General features: G+C 45.3%; 1 protein-coding gene across 4 annotated transcripts in view; it reads right to left on the bottom strand.

Moving 5' to 3' along the window:
- Window positions 1-12,584, bottom strand: part of LOC138099635 (ceramide synthase 4-like) — a 42,872-nt gene extending 30,288 nt beyond the window's left edge. Inside the window, exons 1-2 of one of the 4 annotated variants that reach the window (XM_068997011.1) lie at window positions 12,563-12,584; window positions 6,388-6,442 (exon numbers count right to left, since the gene is read on the bottom strand). In XM_068997011.1, coding sequence (XP_068853112.1) covers window positions 6,388-6,407 — 20 coding nt within the window. In that variant the 5' untranslated portion in view covers window positions 6,408-6,442; window positions 12,563-12,584. Of the gene's footprint in view, window positions 1-6,387; window positions 6,443-8,712; window positions 8,732-9,071; window positions 9,152-9,306; window positions 9,803-12,562 lie in introns of those variants that run through there. The other 3 variants (XM_068997009.1, XM_068997010.1, XM_068997012.1) reach the window with 3 other exon arrangements.
- Window positions 12,585-13,842: the final 1,258 nt, after the last annotated feature.

The following is a 13,842-nucleotide window of genomic DNA, read 5'->3' on the forward strand; positions in this document are numbered from 1 at the left end:
CGAAAAACCACTGGAGACTTCATGCTGATTGTTTGGGTAAGGCCACATCACTGTGCAGAAAGTACAGACTGTACTACAGCTTAGTAAGAACATCAGACACCACTGGTGTCCAAGCAAAGCAACTGAGGCACTCAAAGCACCAGCTACATCTCCACAAAACACAAAGACATGTAGTCCCAGAACTATGTGTGTTTCTCAAGTGCAAGTGTAAAATGTAAGAAGAAGGCACCTACAAACCCCCAAATGAGCTACTCATCAATTTCTTTGCATTTTTTCCTTCATTCTTTCTCCTGACACCTATTTCCTCCAGTCTCACAAAACAGCAGTCACTGTCTGACATCACTTGATAGAACTGAGGAAGAAAATCAAGTGATTGGCCTCAGGCCACAGTGAGCTAAGAAGTCAGGTTGGAAGATCACTCAAAGAATCAAGAGGGAGATTACTTCTCCTGGAACTGCTCACCTGTTCTTTCTCTAAATTCATCAGTACCAAACAAAGAGTCAGTCTTAATGACACTGTGTCCTTCAATCTGAGTTAAGAGACAGTAAAAACTGGCAAAAAGCCTCTAAAGAGAAATGCTATTTATCCACAAAGATTGTACCAACAAGCAGTTCATACACCAAGAGAAGCATTTTCACAGATTTTTGGAAGGAGAAAGGCACGAAAAGGAATCACATACTGTGAGAAAACACCCTAAATAAGGCTCAAAACTTTGAGCCAGGGCAGCAATAACTTTGAGAAACTCTTCCAAAGGCATGTTCTGGCCTCACAACCGTGTTTATGTGCATGGATGTTCAGATGCTGGAGGAGAAAAAATACTTGCCCAGATCATTCATGACAATACGTACCCCTGACATTTTTTCTACTGCCAACTGAAATCACTCAACTGATTATCTAACTAACCCTGTTACTCAACAAATATGTATCAGGCCTCAAAAAGTTTCATTCTAACTTAAAAACTGGGAATAATAAAAAGCAGGTAGTAGGTTCAAGCTTCCAAGCCATAATTGGGTCATATTAAAATACCAACACAGCTCTCAAGAAAGCCTCTTTCTTACGAGCTCATGAGACAGTGCAATGCTCCTCCAATGCATTACCTGACTCTCCAGCCCTTTTGAAGCATAAACATTCCTAAACAGTCGTACTGTTGTGGTCTGATAGCCCTCTCCTAACCTGCCTCTAAGAGGCAAGCCCTTGTGGTCCCTTCCAGGACAGCTCCTCCTCTTCTGTCCTTCTGCCTTCAGCCATACACTCGGTTCTGCAGTTTGTAGCAGCCTGTCTTGGTTTGAAAGACAGGTGTCTGCTAAGGAAGGCAGAAGTCTCCCTTGGAATGGCAGATGCAACCCCCTTCCCTCCTTGTTATTATAGTTTTTAAAATCAAGGGGGTTTTTAGGCAAAGATGTGGGAAATAGGAATAACAGTTCTTTACTATTATATATCTATATGTGTATAACCAGTCAAACAAACAGCAATAACTGTGGCAGTAACAGCAAACAATCCCAAACCCAGTCCCAGCCTTCTCGGCTGTCGGGCCCTTTCCCCTCGGGTGCAGTTCCGCTCGCAGCCGGCAGGGGCGCTGGCGGCTCCCGGTGAGCAGGGCAGGTGCGATGGTTCCCCCGCGGCTGCAGGGGGCGCTCCGGAGCGAGCTCGGGGAGCAGCGGCACCGGTGCCCTGGGATCCGGGAAGGGATGGGACAAAGGAGCTTCACAAACCCCTGGGCAGCCGATCCCGGTGTCCGGCCGGACCCTCGGGAACAGCAGGCTGGAACGGCAGGGACGAGCACAAATCCCAGGTGGCAGACGAGATGTATCCAAACTGCGGTGGGAACTCCCCCCGGAGGTCTGGGCAGGCAGGACGAGCACGGCTACGACGCAGCGAAGGCTCGAAGCAACGGCGGGGCAGGGCGGCCACGGCCCAGCTCCCAGTGGGGCAGGGAAGGCGGGCTTGGGATCCTGGGGCTTCTCCGGTAGAGAGGAAAAGCAGCTGAAGCAAGCAGACTCTCTCTCTCTCCCGCCGAGAATGACTGCCCACACACCCAGGTGAAACAAAAAGAGCAGCCAGATCTTTTGTTGTTCTTAAGCACCTGGCCATTTGTTCCCCATGCAACATGTATGGGGGAAAATTCCTTTAACAGAAAAAAAAAAACAAAAAACCCCCAGGGGAGCTCCTAAAACCCCAACACAGCCCTCAGAAGCTCTTCATCCTTAGTTTCACGAACAATTCCTACTTCCCTGCAGTCCAAAGTTATCACCACTGCTCCTTATTCGTACAGTCGAGCCCTACAGTGAATCAAGCACTCTTATCCCTCTTTCTCCCACAGCCAGGCCATTTCCCCAAAGAAAAGTTTTCTAATTCATCACACCAGCACCTCTGAGCATCCACCTCAGTGAAGCGCTGAACTCCTGGACAGCTGATCTTGGGTCAAAACGGAGAATCTGCTCTGTTAAATAAGGAGGCCTCAGGGACAGGTGTGTACAACCTCTGCCACAGACCTTGCAAAGATGAAACAGCGAAGTGGAATTGGGTCATCTTGAATGCCAACATAGATTAGAGAAGTGCTTACCTATCAGTTGGGATTAATCTGTTGCATGAAGTCGAGGGAGGCATCCTGTATTACAACACAGTACACCTACACATGCAGTGAATGACTTCACACAACTCTCACTCTCCTCCCTTATGCAGGAAACACACAGGCTTTAATTACTTTCTATGAGTTGGCTTTAAATTTCAGTATCAACAGTTCCATCAGTCTCCCAGGCATTTGTTCCTGCAAACTCCCCAGCCTGTTCCAAAGCTTAGGAAAAAAAAAAATAATTAGTCTAAAATTAACATTCTTTTAAATTATACTCCTACCTGTAAAACTAGTACATGTTTTCATGATTTTTCATTTCAAAACAGAAAACTTAAAACCTTATCTGAGAACATCTACATTCCCAACGTTACTGCAAAAGCAAAATGTGTTGAAAACATTGAGAGCAACTGATAGAAAGATTTCCTTTTCTCCAAGATTAAAAGCATTGAGACTCACTTTTCACAAGCATTACTGCTTAATGAGTAATGCAATCTATCACATGATGATGTTCATTTAAAAACAAATGTGAATATGAATTATTCTTCATTAGCACAGGTAAGTTAAAAGCTCCGTGATAGGGGCAGCTTATAAAGCAGAATGTGAAACTCTGGTTGTTTCCACAGGCATTGCCCTCTCTTCTTTGCTGGAGTAGTGCTTAAAAGGAAGAGAACCTGCCTCCAATGGAGCTTTACCTATTACATAAACAAATCACTACAGCATGGTTATTCCTTGTCAAGATTTGAAGGCTGCAACCACACTGTGGTATTTATCCAGCAAGTCTGGCGTTATGGGATGGCTTAACTACATATGCAATGGGACCCTTTTAATGAGCGATCCTGCCAGACACAGACAGGGCTTATTCGGATTGCTTAGCCCTGGTGGTCCTCTTGGGTCTTCTGACGAACACGGTCACTCCTTAAGCTGGACTCCTTAAGCTCCTGCTCTGCTGCTGAGGAACCCTGTGTTTGCTGCAGGCACGAGTGGATCTGACAGAGAACTCTGACACCACACTTATTCCTCCCTGGGCCGATTCCTCTGCAGAAGAGACACTAATTTACCTCACTGCAGCCAGCTGCTCTGCCCTGCCTGAGCCAACACCATCCTGCCTGCAGCAGCTGCGGAGGGGGAAGATCCCAGCCCCAAGCACAAGCCAGTGCCAGCCGCAGCCAGTTGGATCCCCAGCACACCATCAGCACCTCTGGCTCCCACAGCACAGCCCTGATTCATGCTGGCTGAGCTCAGGGTTTATTTTTAAAATTCAGATACTGAGGGTCACTTTCTCCTTGCTTCAATTCACCACAAGTAACCTGACAAGAAAAGTCACACAGAAATGATTATTTGGGAATTTCTGCTTTCATGCTTTTAATTCAGTATCCTCTCTAAACAGAAAAATTCTTCTGATCTTTTCTTTGAAAACATTAAACACAAACTCTGACAATTCATCCTTCAAATCCTGCAGAAGGATATTTCACATATGTATGAAGACAGACAGATGAACAATAGGGAAGCCATTGTCCCAAAAGCTCTTGTACTACCTCAGGGATAAAAACACTGCTTATTACAAAGAAAATAATCTGAACACAGCCTGTCATTTACCTCTTTCACAATTTATTTTTCCTTATCTGTTTTGATTCAAAGCCTTGGCACTTGTTGGGTTGGAAGGCATATGCCATACCTGTGGCTACCAGTGCAGCAACCTCACAAAGAAAAGTATTTGAAGAATTTCTTTATTTTTGGAACTGACTTTTAAAACAAAGACACTAGTTGTTATCAAAACCAGTTTCGGTAAAAGGTGAATCAGTCTTGAAGTTTATGGAATTACTGCAGTCCTCTTTGAACATATTTCCCATTTTTCCAAATAAAACTCCAGAATTAATTAAAACTAAAGCATATTGGAAAAGGAGTGGGGAACATGCACTGGGTTCTTAACATTGCTATTTAATTCTGGACAAACATGCTGAGGTGTTCATCTTTTGTAGTGTACTAAAGATGAAAACACTACCAAAATGACCCCCAACAGAATGGCCTTAAGTGGACTTTCAAAACTGGGAAAATGATGCCATGTTTCCTTTTTACTTAAGAAGAACCTGCCATAGAGTGCCAGTAGAATTAAACATGAAACCTTCAATACAGATATACTAAAGGTGAATACATGCATAGAGCAAAGACCCACAATAAAATGCAAACCTTTATTTGAATCAGGAGGGTGGCTAAGGGCACGGAACACAGACTTGCAGGCACCTAGGTAAGGTGGAAAACACCCTGCATCAGGTCAGTGTGTGAGGCCAGGAGCACTGAGTCACACCATGAGTGCACAGCAGGCCCAAGGAGAGGAGTTCTGCCTACACCTCTGGTGGCCAGGATGCATCCAGTGGAGAACAATGCTTTGCATGCTCAGCCCTTCATGGCAGCTTCACAGCAGACCCCAGTCTGGGCTGGGTAACAGCTGCTGGAACTGAGCCAGAACCAGAGCCTGCACTGGGCATGCCAAGGCTGTCCCTGCTGCTGGGCAGGGGGCAGTGCCCAAGCTCCTGGCTGAGTTTCTTGTATACCTCCTGTCAGGTGTTCTCCAGGTCTAGGGACTCTGTAAGCTGCAACTTGTACAACAGAACCTGCAGTGTGTGGCACTGCAATGAAACGGTGCTGTAAATGTGTAAATTCTACACCTGCAACATATTCCATTGAAGTGTTCAAATAATTAGTATTAACTAGAACGAGGATAATTAATTATACTAGTAAGAAATAATGACAAGATTTTGGCTTTCTAAAGAGCAATCTATTTTTAAGTAAGACTTTTGACTTCTCCTTTTACATGAAAGCGTGGCTTTTCTCCTACAGGGAAGAAATCTGGAACAGACATTAGAAATACAAGTGGGATATAAAACACAGAGCACAATAAACAATTTGGACTTCAGAAATCTCATGACACTTTTTTTCTTATCAACAGGCTCTAAATTCACAGCTAAAGTGGAGTCAGTTCAAAACTGCATGCCCCTCAGTTCAACTGCACCCCCACTGGATTTTAGTGTGTACTTGTTATGTCATAGTAATGGCTGGATACATCCAATGAGCCTAAATTTATTAAACAAATGTGGTTTTTCAGATAATGCTGTGAGATAATGACACAATTTTCAGCATTTCATAAAACAAGTACATGTTACTTACACCCTACAGTACAGAAAATCAAGATGGACTATTTGTTCTGATTTGTGCATGTTAGTTCTTTGACATTCTATAATCTCCTTTCTTCTAAGTTTGCTTTCACCTGAACAAAGCCTAAGACTGGAGGACCACAGTGGGAAAAGAAACAGATGTGTTTCCTTTAAGATTGTATCAGTGGGTGGAGAGATCCACTACAGTCCTTAAAATGAAACTGCTGCTCTTTCCAGTGTGAAGATTCCCCTGCTGAGACAGGTTCCTTACAACTGAGAGCCAGTGTAAACCAACAGTCATCAAAGACTGGACCCTGGCCTCCACCCGTTCCTGGCCAGCTCTCCCACTTCACTGCCACTACCCTGCCATGCTCAATACAGGAATTGGTGAGGCTTCACAGAGAACCAGCTTGAGAAAAAGATTTGGGTTTAAACCAAGCTTTTTTTGTTTCTACTTGGGGGTGATTTTACCCCATGCCAGTTCCTCAGTGCAATTTACTTCCTGGCTTCGAAATCATTTGTGCAGGTTCAATGCAAGGTGTATGAGGAAATGACAAGTGGCCTGAACCTGGCAAAGGTGGCACTTCTCTCTACAGAAATGCAGCTCAAGCTAATGAAACTGTACCTCCACTGAGCTCCAAATGCCCATCTGCTACATCATACCTGGAAATATCTGGATTCATGTCATCAAGTCCTTACTGGCCTCTGCAAAAGGAACCTGAAAAAAAAAACAAAACAACCAGAAAATTAAGCCTAAATATATGATATATGCAACCCCAAGCAATTTCTGGGTGCACATACACAACTAATTTGCAGGGACCCTCTGCAAGGGTCATCATATCACACCAAACACCATGCCTGTAATTCTCTCAGGAGTGGGTAGCAAGCTTACAGAACGATCCCCTACTCATCTTAGACCTGAAAAAGTAGTGTACAATAACATTCTAGCTGCATTTTACCCTCTTGCAGAGGAACTGGCTATGAATTAGGGTCTGAAGATTTCCCTGAAGGATCTTTCATTTACAACAACTGCTTCTGAAGTCTGGACAAATCATGATGACCTTGGTAGGTGGCAACCCAGCTGCTACAGCTCAGCTGTGAGGTGCCTCGATCTGCTGCAAGCACTGGTCACAAACCCAACTCGTGCACTAGTTCTGTGCACAGTGCTCTCCAAAAAGAGAAGTCCCATGGGCTTCTACCTTGGAAGAAAATGAAACAAGCTCAGGCGTGTGCCCAGATGGCTGGAGCCTTGTCACCTGTAGCTGTATTGACTAAACACTCCTTTACCATAATCACTTTTCACAAGCAGAATTAGCAGTTTGATTTTTGTGTATTGAGCCCACATAAGCTGCTTCCTAGAATAATGCTAAAATAAGTGATCTACAGAGGCTTTCACTTCCTTCCCCACCCTGTATTGTTCTCTATCATAAACATGTCAGAAAACAAAAATTTGGATAGATCTCTGAACCTGAAAGCAATTTTCTCCCAAAAGCTCTGCAGGGAAGAGTCTAGGGTATTATAAAAGCTAGAGTTATAATACAGAATAAAAATTTAGAAAAACAGTATCAATTTTCTTGTTATATATCTCAAAGAACAGAATGCAGTTGGACTTTCCTGACACCTTTTTGCTTCTTGAGCCTTCTTGGGCTCATGAATATCATCAAAGATTCTCATTTCAGAAAAAATCTGAATTGCAAGAATGCCTGATTTAGTTATTTTTGTGTTTACTAGACACTGCCAGGTTTATAAAAGATTAGCTGTTGTCAAGGTATTGATTTTCCAGAGCTCATGCTCTCCTTCAGATCAGACATAATTTAAGTTCTGCACTCAAAAGGACATCAGAAACTGTAAGTGGTGTTCAAAAACCCAATAAAAATGTGCTCCATCAATCTGGACCTCATGAAGTGAAGAAAAGGATTCTGTCATGAGGAGAAGTTTTAAAAAGACACCTTCTTTAGCTCTATTTCACCAAAAAAGCATATACCAGGAAACGGAACTTTTAAGCCTGTGATGATGCCTGCATGAGTACACAACCTCAGGGCTTTGGAGTTCAGACAGGTCGGTGTCCCCAAACAGACTCGGGAGGCAAGAGCAGATAGTTTAGACATCCTCAAGCACCACCAGTCTCTCTTTTGGCAATGCAGGATCTCCCCAGACACTGTCCAACAACATGGGAAAAAGACACCAACTGAGAAGAGTTTTTATTTTGATTGGAGCTGAAATACAGAATTAGTTCCTTAAGCACAACATGTAGGGTTGGCAGCAGGAATCCAATCTTTGCCACATGTGAACAGAGAAGCCAAGTCTCTCATAGTTACTGGTGTGACAGACAGCAAAAATAAACCCATTTCTGTGGATTTTGGTAGATTATAACAAAAGGACAGGGCAATAATAATTTTTCATTGCAGGTATTTACTCTCCTTCCTGCCTGGAAGCAGTTGTCAAGCTGCAAAGTCTCTACTCTCTGCTTTATCTCCTTAACGTAACTCTGACATGAGATGGGAATTCGATTAAGAAAATTAATATTATACATGAATTTCAACTGATTTTAACAGCTAATAACCCTCAGCAGCTTTGATTCTCAGTAAAAAGCTCTTTTGGCTTAACACATGATGCACTTTTCAATTTTGGCAGCTTCTTTGCTGCTCTGAACACAAGCATCTCACGAAGTCTGTTATCTTCCAGTGTACAACCCCAGGGTTAAAAAAAGCTTTGTCCTTTTTTTTTTTTTTTTTTAACAGAAATACAGAAAGAATTCCCCTGCATTTTCAAGCCTCATGGCTATCTTGATAAACCTGAGCTTGTAGATTCATCAATCACCAGCTGAGTCTCACGCTTCACCCCAGTTCCCATTGCTGACTGAAGGAGAGGTTGGCTCCTTCTGAGGACAAACTTCACCACGTGTGTTCTCTCACACACACCTTCCATCTGACTTTGACAAAACCTATCTCGCTAAACTCCGTATTACACTTTCAAAAAAGGAATTACCTTTAGATGATGATGAACTGATGTAGATAAAGATGCATTTTCCAATCTGGCGAGCTAAAATTCAGCTGTCGGACTGCAAATTAACACCGGTCTGTTCCAGAAACACTCACCTCAAGCCCTGACACCTGACTTTACTCTTAACCCACTGCCTTTACCTCCTAAAACCTACCAGCTGGTCTGGCTTTAAACGATTCCAGAAGTGGAATTTGCTGTCAGGTATCTGATTTGAGGTTTTCGGCAACTCCAGTCTAAAATTAGGGTTGGTTGGTTTGGTTGGTTGGTTTTTTGTCGTTATCCTACCTGAATTTTGATTGTTACACAAATCTTTCTAAAAACAATTCAAATCACAAACGAAATACCTCAGCCTCCTGCCCAGCTTTGCCGTCCTTTTCTCTGGGAACAGTTTTCATTGCCAGCAGGAAAATCTTCCCCCAATTCCATCGTTTTTCACGCCAAGCGGTAAAAGCGACACCTCCGTCCTCGGCCCGGGCTGAGCGGAGCCCGCCGCCCCCGGCCCCTCCGGCCCCTCCGGCCCCTCCGGCCCCGCGCTCCCCCCGGCCCGGCCCCGCGGCCCCGCGCCCGCCGCCCGCTCACCTCCGGCCTCCGGGCCCCGCCGAGCCCCGAGCGGCCCCAGCGCCCCGGGCGGAGCGAGGCGACGGCGACGGCCCCGAGCACTGCCCCGCTCCGCTCCGCTCCCCGCCGGCCGCGGCCCTGCTCCGCCCTGCCCTGCCCTGCCCGCCCGGCTCAGGGGAGATCTCGGCGTGGGGGACCCAGGGCTCCTTCAGCAGAACTGCAGCTGCTCTTTACACGGAAAAACAGTGGTTAAAGTACTACATAGTGTTTCAGCCAAAACAAGGAGAAAGTGCTCCTTCCGTGGACCACGGCTTTGGAATTAGCACGGTACAGCTGTGTAGATTTTAAGGCCGGAAAAAAACACCCTTAAGATGATCTATTCTGTCCTGTGTTACGCAGGCCAAAAAAAATTCCACTCCGTCATTCTTGCTCTCAAGCCTTGGGAGCCCAGATCCTGTTTGCTGTTCCTGTGCTGTAATGCGTTATTGGAGCACTTAAGGCTGTTCCCTTGTCTCACTGAAATGCTGCCCATCAGCTCTTTCTTGCCAGACTTTTCTAAAGCTGTAGTCAGCACGGTTATGATGAGCATGGTTATAAATACCATTGCAGACGGAAATGTGAACAATTTTAAAACAAACACAGTGACTTGTTAATAGTTCCCTCGCTTACACATTTGAGTCCACCTGCTCCATTCCCACCAGGCAGTGCACAATCCAGCTCCTGCAAAGGGATGGTTTGTCAACAGTCTGTTACTGTAGCCAGGTTGCCACAGGGTATTAGAGAATATAGTTGCACGAAGTACTGGGGCCCTGGAGTAGCAATCCTGTCAGGAAACTCTGGCCATGTCACAGCCTCACTGGACCCTGGTGCTCCTACAAGCAGGTGGTTGTCTAGTGTCTCCTTGTGTGGCATCACTGAAACCAACTTAAAACAGTGCTTGATCTGCAACGCCTGTACTTACAAAGCCAGTTTTTCTGGGGCTGATCCAAAGCCCACTGACATGAACGAAAACTCCCACTGACTTCCAAAGGATTGGGATTGGGCTGTCCATGAGCAAAAGTCTGTTTATTTCAGTGTGTGCAGTAGGTGAAACAGAAACATCTAAGACCCCTGGAACAAAGGAAGGTGCTCAGGTGTTTTTTGCCTTTTATTTCCCTTGGGTTCACTGTGACTCTCTCAGTTACAGAGGTGTGACCCAAGTCCTTCCACTCAGGAGGACCCATCTCTGTGTCCTCACCAGAGGGTCCCCAGCACACAGACCTGCAGCAGCACCACAACCCAGCACAAACCTGCCAGGCTCTCCACAGCAAAGCAGCTCAGAACACAGCCTTGCAGAGAAGTCCTAACCCTGCGTGCCTCAGCAGTCCATAATCATAAATCATGGTGAGTTTAGAATTACAAGTGCTGAATACTGCTACTCAATCCCTCTGCAGAGTGCTGTCTTCAAGCCATAAAAGATACAAGTCTTTTTGGGAACTGTTCATTGAGACATCCAAAGGGGTCTGAAGGACAACTATCAGGTTTCTTCAATAACTTCATGAAACAATTAGGATATGAGGTACTTAAAAATCACATATCATTTTAGAATATGGACTGCTGAACCCCTGCTGGGTTAGTATTTATATGACAATATATTTATGAGTATACACAGGTTTATAAAAATGTAATCATTTATCCAGCAGATGCCCACTGTGAACAGGATAATATTGTGTTCAGAGATCAAACAAGTCCTCTAGTTATAGTCCATGAGAGCATTACCCTCTGAAATCCTGTTCAGTGAGTCCAAATAAAGCTCTGAGCAAGCCTGATGGCCATTTTGTCTGTGAGCTCTGGAATGCGATGCTGGGCACTGGAAAAGCTGAAGAGTGGCCTTTGCCAATGGGAACAGCACCCTCGAGTGGGAAAATGTTGCTAACAGGACTATCCTTTTGAATATGCCTTTCTGATTATCACTTTGTGGCTTTTTGTCAGAGCAGAGTAAGTTGGGAGTTTGGAAGGAGTCATCAGTAGCAGACAAACTCAGAAACTGACTTTCCTGTAGATCATGGTGAGGCATATGTTTATGGTCAGGGAGTGAGGGTGTCAGGGGGTAGATACTATGGCTGACACATCACTGATGTTTCTCAAGAGGAGCCCAACCATGATTAACTGCACCAAACCTCCTTTCTAGAAATGCTCGTGTTCTGAATCAGTGACATTACTCATGCCAACACTCCTAACACCAACAGTCTGAGGAGCCTTAAAGTCTTCATGTCATCAGCTAAGCCAGGTCATTAAAATAAATCCTCACTGTCTTCACAGAAAGCAGGTATCTCTGTTCCAAGTCTGCTGTCAATTCCTTCTGTAGAGGCTATGAATTCCAGCTCCACCTGGGTGCCTCCACGTCTGCTTGCTCATGGCACCAGATGTGGCATTGTTTTGGCACTGGCTGTGGCCAATGGGGTATTGGACATTACATGACTAAGGCAGAAGAGTCCAGCAGTTCAAAAAACTGTACTGCAGTAATGTAATGGACTGTGTGTGCCAGTGGTGCAGAGCCTGGGTTTGTGAGTTCCATTGAAGCCTGCACATTACAGCAGCAAGAGCTTAGTTTTACTTACAGGACCTTTATAAATGACATGCTCTCCTAGAGAGTGTGCTCAGAGTGCTTTGAACAGGTCTCTGCCATCTTAGTTACTCTGAAATGCAGAGTAGCTGGTGGGATTTAAAGAACATCTTTATTAGGAAAATTTGAAAATCTTCTAGGTCTCTTTCCATCCACCAATGGCTATTCCTGTAAAAGCGATGTCTTCTATGAATTTGCTGGAATAACAGCTCCTCTTTGAGGGTCAACACCATCTCAAGACATTCCTTTATTGCTGATCACACTATTCCCTAGGGAGATAATGTGAAGCTTCCTGTTAACACCATTGTATGGATGTTTTGGTTTATGTACTTTCCTTTTTCCCACTTAGATCCTCCTCAACTCTGTGCCATTCAGTTTCTTCATTTGTTTCAAACCTGATGTGGAATTTTTTGTCTGGGGACATTGGGTCCCCCTTATCTGTTTCTCAGCAGCTGTTTGCTACCTGGACTCTGCCCTAAATCCTGCAGTGACATGTTCTCTCTTTCCCACTGACACCCCCACCCCAATATTCTGACACTGGTGTCTGCTCTTACTGTGGCATTTGGTTTCTGAACTCTAATGTTTAGGATCACAGAGGGACCTCAGGGTCTCTGTGCAGAGACAGCACATCCCACATCCCATACCCATCACTGCTTATTGCAGTTCACTTACCTGCTCCCGCTGCTGGCATCTGCTGCACTGCCCTACTCGCACATTTTTCCTGCCATGTATCAGCCTGAATTGGTTGTCCTTGGGTATCCGTACAACCTTGGGTAAGCAGAGAAGGTGGCTTATTGCCTGGTGCCAAAGTTCAGTATCTTGAGCGAAAGGCACAACTTAGTGAGTGTAGTAGAAAGAAGAGGGGTGCAGCCACCGTGAACACTCTCAGATGCCGTGTAAGCCCCTCCCCCTGGCTCTGTGGGGAGGCACATGGGAGCAGCTTTGTTCCTATTTTAAGTACAGACTGAAGTATCCAAGAGCCATTTGTCCTCTCTGTGCAGCCTGGCAGGATTTGGGTTACAAGCCTCAAAGACCTGCTATTGAGTGTGCTGCTCCAGGGGATTACAGGCAGGAAAGCTGTCCCAGGATCTCTGTCCTTCTTGAAAGGACTTCTAAAGTATATGACCTGTGGCTAATATTAGACACTGCAACTTCAGCAAGCAATCCAGTGCCCTTTCTGTACTGCTTGGCTCTGCCCATTCCTGCTGTGATTTCATCCCACAGCACCATTTTCAGGGTGAATGTCAGGACCTCAGGACTCATGTCACTGGACACTTAAGGGTCCCTTGCTGATACTCTTGTTGAAGAGAGTGAAGTGTCCCAAGCAAGCCTGCTAGAGTGTCAGAACATCCTCCCCTTCCCTTGCACAGCCAGTGCAGCAAACCTCAGGATGATATACTGAATAGCTGATTTTATTAGAAACAAAACTGACTTAATTCCCATTCATTTGCTTTTGAATTTCATTCACAGGTTCTCTGACACTCATACAGAAGTACTGAGATGGGTGTGTGCAAGTGCTTCAGTCAGGGTCACTTGAGGTGACACCAAGAACAGGCAACACTGGCTGCCGAGTCCTCATCATGTCTCTGAGCTCCTTATGAGTTGGTGGCCACGTGCTGTATTCTGTACACACCTTTCACACCCGTCCTGAGCCTCTTGCTCCAGAGAGTGCCAGGGCTTCACCAAGCCTTGCATGGCACAGGTGGGACCCTGCAGCCCTGCAGCCAGTCCTAGGAATTGAACAGACTAGCATATTTCAGTTGGAGGGGACCTACAACAACCATCTCATCCAACTGCCTGACCCCTTCAGGGCTGACCAAAAGTTAAAGCTTGTTCTTAAGGCAATTGTCCAAATGCCTCTTTAGCACTGACAGGCCTGGGGCATTGACTGCTTCTCAAGGAAGCCCATTCCAGGGTTTGACCACCCTGTCCATAAGGAAATGCTCCCTCAT

This window comes from Aphelocoma coerulescens, chromosome 28 (genome assembly GCF_041296385.1).
Source record: "Aphelocoma coerulescens isolate FSJ_1873_10779 chromosome 28, UR_Acoe_1.0, whole genome shotgun sequence".
NCBI lineage: Eukaryota > Metazoa > Chordata > Aves > Passeriformes > Corvidae > Aphelocoma > Aphelocoma coerulescens.